Here is a 13,956-nt window from a genome sequence, read left to right as displayed (position 1 = left end):
AAACTACAGGCCTGAAGAGCCAGTTAGTGACTGGATGCACAGCAAAACACCACCACCTTATGCCCCCCAAAAGCCTATCTCCCCATTACTGTCACCCCATCTGAAGTCAGGCATGTAGGAATGTTTGCTCCCCTTCGGAGCATTTTTGGTGCAATCTCAGTAGTGCTTTTTTATCTCTTTAGCTTTGTCATGGTGAAGGGCTGCAATTATTAAATTATATCCAGAAAGAACTCATGAAAATTTACATTCATTGCTTTATTAGATAATGAACAACAGCTGCCTGCAAAAAGCAATCCTTTTCAAATTAATCCTCCTTGCTCCTCTGCGATAAGTGTTTCCACATTCATATGAGGAGAATTCAGAGGATCAGGCAGTTCAATGGTGTATCAGGAAGCGGGGACGCCCTTCTGTTTTCTGCAATCCACTTCAGTGAATAAATGTCAAAAGCTTTTGGAAGGATAAAGCACAGAAAATATAATTAGAGTAGGGATTCTTATGCATAGAAGATTCTCACAGAGCCAACACACTCAGAATCTCATTACTGCTCTGCTCTGCCCTGTGGGAAATATGTACAGATTGGAGGTTGAAAATGGAAATATTAAGCACGTGAAACATTTCCATCTCCAGGTGAACAAGAAAGCCCTGAATAAGCACTTCTCTGTCATTATTGCTGTGGCTGTGCCACGGGTTTCAGTCCATTCAGCTTTAAGGTACTAGATGGAAAGTATTGCCTCATACGTCCACTGGTCCCACTCATCCCTATCTACAAATGGTACCGTTCTCCCTTTGTAAGGCCTGTTCAGAGGCTCATCCCCGAAAAGGACCTCACCTGCCCCAGGAGCCAGCAGCCAGCTGTACAGATAACCCGCAGCCAGGGAATAGTAGAGAACAAGTCCCCTCTGGCCATTCACTGTCTCCAGGACCTGGTCAATGGTCACTGGAGAATACGGGTCAGAGTCCTGCTGCCCGGTCTGACGTTCCACGAGCAGGTCAGCAAATGCCCTTGTTCGTCCTCTCTCTGCTACTGCCAATGCTTCATCATGGTGACCTGGAAAGACAGAGCTGTCTCTCAGACCCGACACCAAGGTGGTCTGCAGAACAGGGACAGCTGCCATCCCAACCCAAAGTAAAACCAGGGCAAGTGGCGTCACAGCACTTATTTCTGCAAAGAGTAGCCTCTGTGCTGGAGTGCGGTCCCACACACCATCCTGGCTGTAGGAAATATATGGGAAAACAAGCCACAGAAAGGTAAATCAATGGAGGAAGCAAGAAAGAAGATCCAAAGGTGCCTGGAACCCAAAGCAGGACACCCCTGTTTCTGTCCTGGCAGAGAAATGCTGTGCTGTGCTGGACAGACGAGGCGTGATGAACTGCCTCCCCACAGCTTCAGCTGAACTGCCGTGAGCTTGGAGTTCAGAGTCAGCATCCAATGGCACCTCTTACCGAGACTGACAAGGACTCGCTGCAGGGCCTGGTAGGAGGATGTCTGCAGGTCGAAGAGTGACAGCTTGTAATCCGTGCTCAGCTGCACCTCGTGTCGGATGGTTTCGAACAGCGCGGAGGCCCGGTACAGCTGGGAGGGAACACAGCCACGGTGACTTCCTCACCCACAGCACAGAGCACTGCGTGGGAGAGCAGGAGGATGGGGGCCTGCACAGCCCCGGGGCAGGGGAGCTCTGCCTCAGACAGCCCCTGGGCAGGCGAGTGATAACACAACCTCCCCGACAGACATTTCCTCCCCTGAGGACAGGAATGACCCAAAGCGCTCGGAGGTCACAAGCCTGCCAGCACAGGGAGCCCACGTGTACCTGGTGCTGAGACTCCTCCAGGTTCCCACTCGCCCAGAGGGAGAGGCCGAGGCCATGGCGGATTTTGGCTTCATCTTCTCTGCGTCCCAGCTGCTCTGCCAGCCTCAGTCCTGGGAAGGAGTCAGAGTCAGAGTGGGCCAAGGGGGAGAAGGGGCTTCAGCAGCCCGTCGGAGCGCTCCTGCCTCACAGCCGGGCACCCCGGCGCTCCTGCAGCAGGGACAGCCCCGGAGCTGCTGAGCAGGGGACATGAAGCAGGGGGACATTGAGCAGGGGGACCCCGAGCAGGGCAGCGCCAGCGCCTGCAGCTGCAGTCAACACTTGAACTGGCACCAGTGTGAGAGGTGCCTCAGCAGGACATTTCCACAGACACCCCTAAGTGAGGTTAAGGGGCAGTCCCCAGGGACACACTCACTCAGCCCCTACCAAGAAGTTCAACTTTCAAACCTTAAAATCCACACAGACAAACATTACACTGAGCTGCCAAACACTGCCACCCTGCTGGCTCGTCTCCCACCAGCCCTCCCCAGCCTCTGGCAGGCTCTGCGTGGTTCATGTCCTGAGCCAGAGCAGAGGGCAGGCTCCTGGTGAGAACGACCTGGAGCTCATTCCACTTCCAGCAGCACCTTCTGTGTCATTCCCCCTCTTGCCATGCTCCAAACCTCTCGCCTCCGTGGGCCCTGCCGACAACAGAGCCGCCTCCTCTTGGGCCCCTCAGGTTTCCCACGGGCTGGGGAGCGGGGCCCTGGCCACGGCCACGCAGCTCAGCAGCAGCCAGTGCTTGCAGGCTTTTCAGGAATTCTGTGTCACACCAGGGGAAGGAGCTGTATTTAATTTCTCCCCTTCCAACTTAATTGAATTCCCTCAGCATCTGGAATCCTGCCAAGGTCAGTTTCAGGAAAACCAAACTAACTGATGTAATTAATCCTTCGGCTTCCAGCTTCATACACTGCAGCTCCGCTGCTCATCTCCTCATCAGAGAGCCACCACCCCGAACAGATGCTGCCTGCATGCTGGAACCCCCTGCAGCAGCACAGCTCACCAGCCAGCGCTGGCCCCGGTGCTCAGCAGCAGCAGATGGCTCCCGGACACCGAGGGCTGACCCTCCCTCACCTCCTGTCAAACACAACTTGTTTCCACTCACAGCTCATGACGCTCACCCACCTGGTCTCACTCCCACTCGAACGCAGAAGGAAAAGCAGGTGGCTCTCAGCAGCACACATCGGGCTGAGACCTGCTCTCAGGATCACAGAGATCCACCACGACCTGATGTGGTTTTCCCAGAGCCAGTTCCTGCTGTGCAGCGCTATTTATAGAGAAGGTTTACACCTTCCAGGCTCAGGCACAAGCGAGCTTTATGAAGAGACTCTGCCAGGTGTGGCCTGGATTCAAGCTCAGCACTGGCCGAGACGCCCGGGAAGGCACAGGCTGTGCTTTGCTTTGGCTACAGGACAGCAGGAAGCTCCGACTGACAGGGTGTGCTGACCACAACAGCCCGCTTGGACAGCTACTCACACGGATGCTCAGCAGCAGCTAGGGATATCTGCAAGACCTTTTGCATCAAAGACCAGTCAAACACATCCTCTCAGCACCACGCTCACAGTATCTCACTTCTCTCCAGGTCTCCAGGCCTCCCCCCTATCCCCCTGAACCTACCACCACATGCTGTGATGCCTAATTCAGCCTCTTACCTTCCTGCAGGTACATCACAGCCTGAGAGTAGTTCTGCAAGGCGTGGTGAGTCCTCCCCAGACTGCTGTAAGACACGGTTTTGGCTACAAGGTCGTTCATTTGCGCTGCAATACTGAGGTGCTGCTCCTGATAAACTACTGCCCTCTCGTAGGTGCCCAAGGACTCGTAGGTCAGGCCCAGGTTCCCGTAGGCCCGGCCTTGGCAAGTGGGGTTGTTGGTCTCCTCTGCAATCTGCAGGTCCAGCTGGTGGTACTGCAGGGCTGTGTCATACTCCCCCATCTGCTGGTAGACCCCGCCGAGGCCGCAGGCAGCGTCACTCTCCAGGGCTCGGTCCTTCATCTCCCGAGCGATGTTCAGCTGCCGCTCCAGGCAAGAAATGGCCTGTTCGTAGTTGCCCAGCTGGCTGTGCAGGCTGCCCAGCTCCCCGTAGGCCTGGGCTTTGTTAAATGCCTCCCCCAGCTCATGTGCCACCACAAGCCTCTTCTCAAAGCACACCAGAGCCTGCTGCAAACTTCCCATAGCCCTGCAAGGGAGGAAACCAACAGCATTTATTTTGCCAGTATTTTCCTGAGAGAAGATATTTTGTCATTTCCTCTACAGGCCAGCTTGAAGCTATCAGGAAGAGACAAATGCTCCTCCAGGAGACATCCCCAGCATTTTTGAATCAATCTCCTTCTTCTGCCACCCCATAAACTTCTCCTCTCAGGGCAAAGCAACCTCATCTTCATTCTCTGAGGCAGCAGCACAGTCCTCGGCACCCAGAGGACCACGTTACTCGCTGCTGTGCCGCGTCCCTGTGAATAACAGCCACATAAACGCACCCCACCAGCCACACACTGTGTCCGTGGGCACTTGTACGTCGCTGCCCGTCAGCAGAATGCACACGCAGTGCTCCTTACCTGTGCCCGTTGCCCAAGCCCCGGTAGGCCTTTGCCTGATCTTGCATACGGTTCAAGCTCTGAGCCACAGACAGGTACTGTTCATAATACTTAATAGCTTCCTCAAAATCTCCCAGAGCCTCATAACAATCTCCCAGGTTTCCGTAGGCTCGGCCCCGATCTAACACGGATTCATTTCCGCTGAGCTGCTGCAGCATGGCCAGCTGCTGTTCGAAGTAGCCGATAGCCTCCTCCATGACATTCATGTTCATCTTGGTAATGCCCATGTTACCATAGACTTGGGCTTCTATGCTGGGGTCCTTCAACTTCTGCCCGAGCTCCAGCTGTTCTTCGTAACACTTGAAGGCCATGGTGTACTTCCCAAGCGACATGTACACCGCAGCAAGGTGACCATGTGCTCTGCATTCACCCGGCATATCTCCCAGCTCCTGGTACACCTCCAGCTCCTGCGTGTGGTAACCTAAAGCCTTGTCACACTTCTGTATCATTCTGTATGCAGAGCCCAAGGCTGCATAGGCACTGGCTTCCAGTCTCCTGTCTTTAACATGATGAGCTAAGCTCAACTGCTGCTCATAAAATTTTATTGCACCATTTACGTCTTTTTTACAGACAAAAATATCCCCCAAGTTCCCCAGAGCTCGGAATTTGGCCTGGGAATTGTTCAGAGACTGGGCCAGGGACAACAGGTACTTCTGACACTCCTCTGCTTTGCTGAAGTCCATCAAGGCTTTGAAGGCCAGGCCCAGGTTGCAATAGGCTTTGGCTTGGCTCAGCTTGTCATGAAGATCTTTTGCTAAGGCCAGATCCTGCTCGTAGTACTTAACAGCTTCCTCGTAGTTGCCAAGGCAGTAGTGGGCGTAGCCAAGGTTATGGCAAACCTTCCCTTCCCCTTCCATGTCCTGCAGCTCTGGGGACAGGCGCAGGTACTGCTCGTAGTAAGGGGCTGCTTGCACGTACTCTCCTCGTGAGCAGTGGAAGTTGCCCAAATTGCTGAGGGCCCGTGCTTCGCTCTGGATGTCTCGCAGCTCCCGGGCGATGTTGAGATGGTTTTGGTAGTGCTGCAGAGCGCGGTCATGGGCACCCAGCGCTTGATAGGCCACGGCTAAGTTCCCGTGCGTAGACGCCTGAGAGGCGCGGTCATTCACTTCCATGGAAATCTGCAGCTCCTGCCGATGGTACTTGACAGCCTGGTCGTACATGCCCAGGGCGTTGTAGGCGTTGCCCATGTTGCCATAGGCCCGGCCCTGGGCCGCGTAGTCGCTCAGCTCCTGAGCTATGGACAGATGCGTTTTATGCAGCCGCAGGGCAGTGTCGTAGTCGCCTTTCATCTGGTGAATGATTCCTGAAAAATAACAGAAACGGGCTCAACAGAAACACTCCCCTGCGCTCACCCTCCTGCAGCTCCGTGCCATGCCAGGACCCTCCTGAGCTCGCCACAACCCCCGGCTCACCAGGGAACCCCCTCCCCTCCTGCAGCACCCCGGGCTCGGCTGCCACGGCCCGGCCCTTCCCAGGGGAACCGCTGCCTGCTCCTAACGGGAAAAGCCTGGAGAAGGTTTTGTACTACACGAGGCACATATTCACCACAACAACTGGACAGTCTGGCCTTATAAAACGCCCTCTTTTTTTTCTGATTATGCTACCTTTTTTTTTTCCTCCACTTTTTTTTTTTTCCTCATTCACCCAGTGACTGCACTCTCGACACACTGAGCGAGGAAGCATTTGCTTTTCAATTTCAGTCCAGTCATCTTGCACGTGTTATGAGACAGGGGAACAGGAGCTCTGGATCTGCTGAGGATACAACTTACACACTAATTAAACTGTGCTAATTAGACATGTGGCTCCTTTGCAAACACTCATGAACAGGCCTGGAGATCTGTGGGGGGAGGAGGAGGCAGCCCTGCAAACACAGATCCTGCAGATTTGTCACAGTTACTTGACACTTGAAGACAACTTCAGGTCTTTTCCTGCCCCTAGAAGGAAACAGCTTCCAATTTCCACCTCCATATCACAACCAATGTGTTGAGGGGGAAGAGACGTGGAGGTCAGTAGGCAGCTGCCTCCCCCAGTCCCCGGCAGGCGCAGCACACTGTGATCAGGCTGCGCATCAGCCTCCTCTTGGTCTTTACTTTTAATGAGAAATTTGCAGACAGAGGCTTTCCAAGTGAGCCTGGAACATGAAGGCTGAAATCTGCTTTCCCAAGGCAATGTGGACCTCGCAGATTGATTTTTTAAACTCACGTAGGATTGAAAACCCAAGTTCCATTACATCAGCATGCAGTGTTCTGGCTGGATTTCCTGTATTTCTATCAAAGCAAATCATTCACAAATTCTGTTCACTGTCCTACTGATGTGATGCTTCGGGAGAAGGCAATTTAGAAAACATGGGCAGAACAGGATAAAACCAGCAAATGCTTGGCTACTGCTGACAGTTTTCTTCTCTCCCCCTGCACTGCAATCGTGATCAAAGCCGGGGCTCTCGGCAGGAGGGACTGGCTCCCTGACATCGTAGCCCAGCTCCTGGCCAAGTCCCTCCTCAGCTCTAACGAGCCCATGGCTCTAATTTAGCTGTCACACCTCTGGCTGGTGCACGCTGATGTTTCCCTCTGGTATGACGAGGGAAGGTGGTGGCAGCAAGGGCAGGATGAACTAAGCTAAGTGACCCTGCACAAATATTTTTGCCCTTCGTCCCGTACCTGGAGACACGGCCAGTGCTGGGGCTCAGGGACAGCCGCGCGGCCACACAGCCCAGAGCTCACGGGAAAGACCATCGACCTCCGCAGATGAAACACAAAGTAACGACAAGGGGTGAATTGGATTGGACACAAAGCTACGTAACTTAGGAACTGCAAAACGCAGTCACTGTGAAAGTGTCCCGTCGCTTCAGAAACTACAAAAGATGGAATCAGCTGAACCTCTGCCCTGGAAGCAGTGCGAGGTGTCTGAGCTGGAGGCAGGCAGCACCAGCGCTGCCCCCAGGAGCCAGGCTCCCAGCACCGTCCCTCCCGGCCAGCACCGCCGGTGCTCTGGCTCCAGCCCTGCCTAGCGAGGCACAGTGCAGCGGGCCCCACACACAGCTCACTGAAACTCCCCCAAAACCCCAGGGTTTCCAGAAGGAGGGGATGAGCAAGCTTTCAATACTCTCTTTCTGTAAGCAGACAGACTCCTCAAGGAGAGAAGGCATGCCGTGGCCCTCCACCAGCACCACTCTCCACCTCCTCTGAGGAACTGGGTGTGGGAAACCACTCAGTTTGAAGTGACTGTAAAAGGGAGACGGAGGACAGAAAGCAGGTTAAAAGCGAATTTGAGCTCAGCTGATTGCCTAGAGAACTTGTTCTTTGATGAAATTCCTTTTAATTAAGAGTTAGAAAGCAGAAAAGAGGACAGGCCTTATGAAAAATTTTTCGCAGTGACTGGCACACAGGAAACAAGTGCTAATCGAGATGTCCCGATGAACCGCAGTGAGGAAGCACTGCTGACACAGAGGAGGGTGGGATTGTAACGGAGGAATGACTGGACAACCTTATGTATCAGAGCAACAAGAAGGGGGTGATGAAAATCAGCAGTAAACTACGCAAAGACATGCACGTCAAGGCTGCAAGGGCAGGGAGTCATCTGGAAACAAAGAGAGCAGCCACCCAGTGAATTGATGCACATCCCGCAAGCAGAGACAAACGTGATTCCTGATGGACACAGAAGAGTTCATCAGTTTACAGACCAATGCTGGTGTAACCACAGAGGGGCATCAACCCTGGAAATTACTTTCACCGTCAGAGTACCAAGGCTCCAGGACAGCCCCACAGTAGGATAGTGAAGCAAACAAAACGTGACTGTTAAAATGGCGCGTGGTTGGTTTATGAATCGTGGTATTTGTCTTACACGGCACGTGCAGTAACAGGAGGCATCTTCCACTCTCTCAGTTCATCGTTGATTCCCCTGGTAACACTGAGCATCTACGGCTTTTCTGGGAGAGTATCTGAGGGCAGCAACAACCACTCCTGGGCCACGGAGTTACACCGGGACGAGGGACAACCCTTGCTGCTGGAGCACACACCGCCTCAGGAACACATTCTTCGACTCCGTGAGTCGCAGCCGGCGCTCCGAGGTGCTGCACAGCACGTAGCCCCTTCCCTCCGAGCCCACCCTCCCAAAACACACACCAAGTCACGACGTCACCAGCAATATCCCTGGCAGGAGTGGCTGCTGCAGGATGTGGATGAACTCATCAGCAAGCCTCTCTACAAAAGCACATTCACAGATCATTTCCTTATGCTTCACTAATCCCGAGTGTGTCACGCTGAGAAATAAAACACAGCCTTACTTCTCAAAGAACAGAGAAGGAAAGATGCCACCAGGACACTGCCAGGAGCTACCAGCCACAACCTGCTGAGGTTTGCAGGTGCGAGCAGGCTGAAACAGAGAGTAACGGGACGGGCAGGAGGAGGACAGAGACCGGGAGAAACCCGGAACAGCGTGGAGACCTTTCCCCCTGCAAGGCCGGCAGCTCCCACCCAGCCCGACCCGCAGAGACCCCAGGGACACGTGTGCCCACCACGCAGAGGCACCGACCGAGCCTGGCTGCCCGGCGCCTGCAGAGGAGAGCCACGGCCCGCTGCGCGCCCCTGCTGCCTTGTGCTGCTCAGGGGGTTCCAGCAGCCTCCTGTACAACTGCCCTCCCTGCCCTTATATCCAAGCATCCTGCTCCGTCTCCCTCCCATCAAATGGCAGCTGTGCTTTCCCAGCCTCAGTCCACCCTCAGCTATACACTTAAATAAATTCTTGTCGAAGCCAGAGACAACCTTGGCCCTGGACTGCGGGCACGTGGCTTGCTCTGAGCAGATGCTGACTCTACACCTTGGTACTAGTTTCATGTCTGCTTTATCTGCGAGCCATGTCATGCGTGAGCCGTTTCACATTCCTTCCCATGTCCTGCACGATGCAAACTCCTTAGCTGCAATCTTTGGCAACAAAACAACTGCAAGAAACAGACCAGATGCCTCTTAGAAAAGAGAGAGGCTCATTTTGGGCTGCAAGGGATTCTGCTCATCTGGAAGAAACAATAATTACTTTATTTAATACCTTTTGCCCTACATCTAGATCAGTTTCCAAGCTGATACCTTAGAAACCAAGATGATGCCCAGACAGGCCTGGCCTGTGACTTGGTGCTTGTTGTCCACAGGGCACGGAGATGGAAAAATTTAGGGTGAGAAAAACATCTGCAAAGCTGACTGCCTGCAAGGGGTGCTGGAGCAGCATGGAATGCAAGTTCCTGCTTTTAGCACACAGTACATTAAAAAAAACTATTAAGAGATAATGTCAGGAGCTTGGTGTGAAATCCATGCTTTAGCTTACAATTTCTCTTGTGCCCAAAAAGTCCTTCTAAAGAGCTCCTGTGCTGGTGTATCTGTTATCCATCACAGTCCTCAGGTCAGACTGCTGCTGTGTGCAGAGCACAAGATGCTCCATCAGGCTGAGGTTCTTCTGGCCACCCGTGGTTCACCAGCCTTCAGATGGGAATCCTACTCCTGTCACAAAGTTCCTCTCCTTATTTTTCCACTTCAGCTGTCTTACCCTCCTTGGATCAACAACTTCGGTAGCACTGAAGATTCTTTGGCAAATACTCAGCTGACTTGACAGAGAAGGGAAAACCTTCGGTATCCAAGGTCATTCAGGAGGCCATAGTGAGCAGACAAGATGCTCAGCCTCCAAGTTAAGCACCCTGAAGAAACTCCACTTCACTGTGAGGAACAAGAAAAGTCAGTGCAGAGTGGTCACCACTAAAGTGCCGCTGACAGCTCAGACGCTGTGCCCACAGGAGCGGTGGATGAGGGATGAGGATGCCAGTAAGAAGCCCTATGCTCCTCTTAATTACTTCTTTCCCTCAACATGGAGGAACTCACAACAGAGGAAGAGTATTGGGGATGCTGACCCAACCCAGACTCTCTCTCGCTGCCACTTCATACTATGCTTGAGGATAAAAAGAGGCGTATCTGGGGCTGGAGATAACAGGAATTCCTGCCCCAGGATACTAACCTCTCCTGTCCCGCATGAAGGAGAAGGGAAGTGGGAGAGGAAGTTGGCAGGTCAGACACAGAGCACGGCTCTGAAAGGCCAACGGCAGCCAGAGAAGTAAAATTCACTAAGCATAAAGGCAACAGGTTACTGAAACAGCCAGTGCTGCCGCTCTCCAGAGAGGCTACGGACAGAGTTTCGCCCTGGATACTATGCCCACCACAACGGCTGCTCTCTGCCACGAGCCCTGCTCAACCAAATTCCTAGAATTTTATCTAAAAAATTAAGGTTGCCTTTGGGAAAAGAGGAACCTGGTGAGACTCCACACAGCACCTCCTGGTGTGTTTCCACCATTTGCCAGGGGTAATTCCAAAGGACGGGCAGGAAGGAAAGGTTCTGACTCAGACTCCAAGATCATCACCTACCAAATGCATTCTCTCTTTGTGTATTCCTCAACAGACAAAAATGAGTTTCACAGATGAATGGGAGATGAAGCCTTCACAGTTCTAAATGTTTTAGTCAGCCTCTTTACTGCCAAGAAAGGAGAAAAACAGTGAGCAAATGTTTACCAGGAGATATCCAGGACAAAACCAAGCAGTGTAACAGGAAACAAAGCTGTGCTCTCCTCACCACGGAGCCTGCTATCACATTAGTTCGCTCGAGCTGTCACCCATCTGTTGTGGCACTTAAGGAAGAAGAATCCAGAAATACACTGTCACTTCAAAACATCAGCATTCTGACTCAGGCCTACAGCTATAATCATTGACTTCGAGGTAAAAGACAGTCTTCTGGTCAGGCAGCTGGACTGCACTGTAAAAGCACGTGAAGGATAGAGCAGAAGAGACCCGAGGCAAGAACCCAGCAGACACGAGGGGAGACGGCCAGAGATGGCCTTTACGGCCTTATATAGTGTAAAGCACCAAAAATGGCACAAATTACATCAGTTCACAGGCTTTCTTTCCTTAATGATTAATACAGTTAGAACTGGGTAGAAACCTGTATAAGACACAGCAAAATAACCATAAAAGTTACACTCTGCCTGTGTCAATCACCAATTTTTCCAATTAAGGCAACGGGTTAGTAAGGTCAAAGTGTCAGAGTAACTTTGGAACAGCCTGTGCAGCCCCTGGGCTGGAGCCCGGCAGGCGGTTACAGCAGAAGCCAGAGGCACCTCCAGGCTCCCACCAGCACGGGCCAGCACAGACACAGGCTGCGCTGCCACGGGCTCACAGCTGCCCCACGGCCCCCAGCTCAGAGCGGGGAACCACCGCCCAGCCGAGCCTGCGCCTTCGGAACGGAACACAAACATGCTGGAGGCTGAAACCGAGCAAAAGCGGTTCCAAAGCTCACCCATGTGGTGGGTTAGCTGCTCCTTCAGCCTCGGGAGAGCTACTGCAGCAAGGGGAGGGATGGCCAAATGTCACCACTGGGTTTTGACCCGAATTGCAAAAATGCTTCAAAAGCAAATAGCTGGCATCTCCGGACAACATGCCAAGCCCGTGAAGACAGGCATGGAAATTCTCTTGTAGGCGCAGAGAGACACAAAGCACCAAGGAGAGACCCCGAACTGTGTTCTATGAATAATCTGAAGTGTCCTCTCCCCATCGCAGTGGGAACCCTTAAAAGCTACAGAGGCTGAGAAGCCAGCTCTCCACATGGAGCCTTGGCATTTGGAAACACCATCTGCTTTGCAAAGGTTGACAGTCTGAGACTTCTGGTTAAACTCCACATCTCCTTGTTGTGAAGGGCCGGATAACTCGTGACTCGCCCGCAGCCTGTCACCTCCCGCTCACGGAGCCGCGGAGCGCGCCGTCCCTCCCTGCAGAGCCCTGCAGCAGCTGGGCCGTGTTACATCCCGTGTCCGTCGTGCTCAGCATTAGATCGCACACTTAAGAGAGCTTTCCATCTACAGCAGTGAAATGCAAACACAAAATTTCTGTTGCTTCAGCAAAGAGGCCAACTCTAACATTCTGGATTAGAAACACACATTTAGATACATTTTTTTTGCCTGTCAGCATGGTTATTTTGATGAGGTTTTGTTTTGCATGTGGATTAGATGAAAGAGACAATTAAGACTTGACTTTTTAATTGGTACTGGATGCATTTTAAACAACCGTAATAGACTTTCTCAACAAGAACTGTATGTTCTCTTTCTCCAGCGTAACTTAACTCTGACAGAGAAGACATAAAAATATAGCCAAATAACAGCTGAAACGTGAGATCCTGCACTCAGAAGCTAGGAAAACTATTCTAATACGAAGTGTAGAGTGGCTGAGTCAGCATACCAACTGAAAGTTATATTTAGGCTTAAATCCAACACAAGAAAAACATTCTCTCCTGCACCAAAACTCTTCTCTTTTCTTAGTTCTTTTTTTCAACAAAAATTTCTGGAATTACATACTGAAAGCATCAATAAATCCAAAGCTGCTGTAAGATTAATAATGATAATAAGATGAATTTTCTAGTCCCAACTTGACTGATTCTGAGCCAACAAAATGGTGAGAGAATTTAAACTGTGAGTACCGTGAAGGACAAGGAACAGAGCAAGTTGCTTCCTTGTGCCGCAGTGCTTGTTTCATTCTGGGACGAGGCAAAGCAGGTACAGAGAGTATCAGCACTTGCAGCAAACCGCTAAACCCATCCTGTAGCAACATTTCTGTACCAGTTTGTTGAGGTTTTTTTATGATGCTGAGTAGCACAGAGAGACTGAACATACAGGCAATCAGAAGAAATACTACAGACCTTGAATTAAGCTCTTCTCTAGTGAAAGAGCTGTGGTCTGCCCAGCGGCAAAGGGGTCACAGAACCAGGAGACAATACGGAAAAGCCAAGATGGCTCATCACTGCACTGATGTAGGGAAGGAAAACAAAACCAAGTGACAGCTTCCATTTCACCAGACTGCTCTTCCTCTGTTTCCTGGATTTGCTCAGAAAGAACTCGGGCAATTCTTCAGAAAGCAGCAAATGCTTTGGAGGAGAGGCAGACGAAAGCGGTTCTGATCTCTGGAGGTTTGCCAGTGCTGCTCAGAGCACGTCCACCCCTATTCCATAGGTGCTCCCAGCGGAACGCAGCCGTGCCACCTCCCAGTAACCAGCCACCAGAACAGCCTGCACACCCTCTGCTCAGCTTCCACTGGAAACAAAACACAAGTTAAGCTTCACAGCAAGAGGAACTTTCCCTCAGACCTGACCACGAGCGGGGAAGCCAGTGCACGCCCCAGGCACAGCCACGGACGTCTCCATCTCCCCCATCTGGGACCCAGAGCTGTCTCCCTGCCTGGACAGTGCAGGGTCCTCTTGCTCCACGTGGGCGCCTCTGTCCCCGTCACAGACCAGCAGATCCCTCGCATCTCTGCATCTCCCCAGGCCCAGCCCCACGCAGCAGCAGAGGTGGGGATGCAGTTTGTGCTTCACTAGATGTTCTCTGCAGATGCCCTACATAACGCTAGAGGAAGCCAGATGCAAGGCTTCCCCCCGACCCCTCTGGCCTGCTGGGTGCTGGCTCAGGCTGACAGAAACGTTATCAGTGCTCCCTGCTCTCTAATGTT

At 52.3% G+C, this 13,956-nt stretch overlaps 1 protein-coding gene across 4 annotated transcripts in view; it reads right to left on the bottom strand.

Moving 5' to 3' along the window:
• Positions 1–13,956, bottom strand: part of TTC28 (tetratricopeptide repeat domain 28) — a 185,523-nt gene that overhangs the window by 38,195 nt on the left and 133,372 nt on the right. For all 4 annotated transcript variants that reach the window (XM_074921577.1, XM_074921578.1, XM_074921580.1 and 1 more), the window contains 5 exons: positions 4,397–5,738; positions 3,497–4,020; positions 1,809–1,918; positions 1,444–1,573; positions 830–1,048 (listed from right to left, as the gene is read on the bottom strand). In XM_074921577.1, the coding sequence (XP_074777678.1) occupies positions 830–1,048; positions 1,444–1,573; positions 1,809–1,918; positions 3,497–4,020; positions 4,397–5,738 (2,325 nt within the window). The remainder of the gene's footprint in view (positions 1–829; positions 1,049–1,443; positions 1,574–1,808; positions 1,919–3,496; positions 4,021–4,396; positions 5,739–13,956) is intronic.

The sequence above is a fragment of the Athene noctua genome, chromosome 17, assembly GCF_965140245.1.
Source record: "Athene noctua chromosome 17, bAthNoc1.hap1.1, whole genome shotgun sequence".
NCBI classification, from domain to species: Eukaryota; Metazoa; Chordata; class Aves; order Strigiformes; family Strigidae; genus Athene; species Athene noctua.
This window is presented reverse-complemented; position numbering and strand designations above follow the sequence as displayed.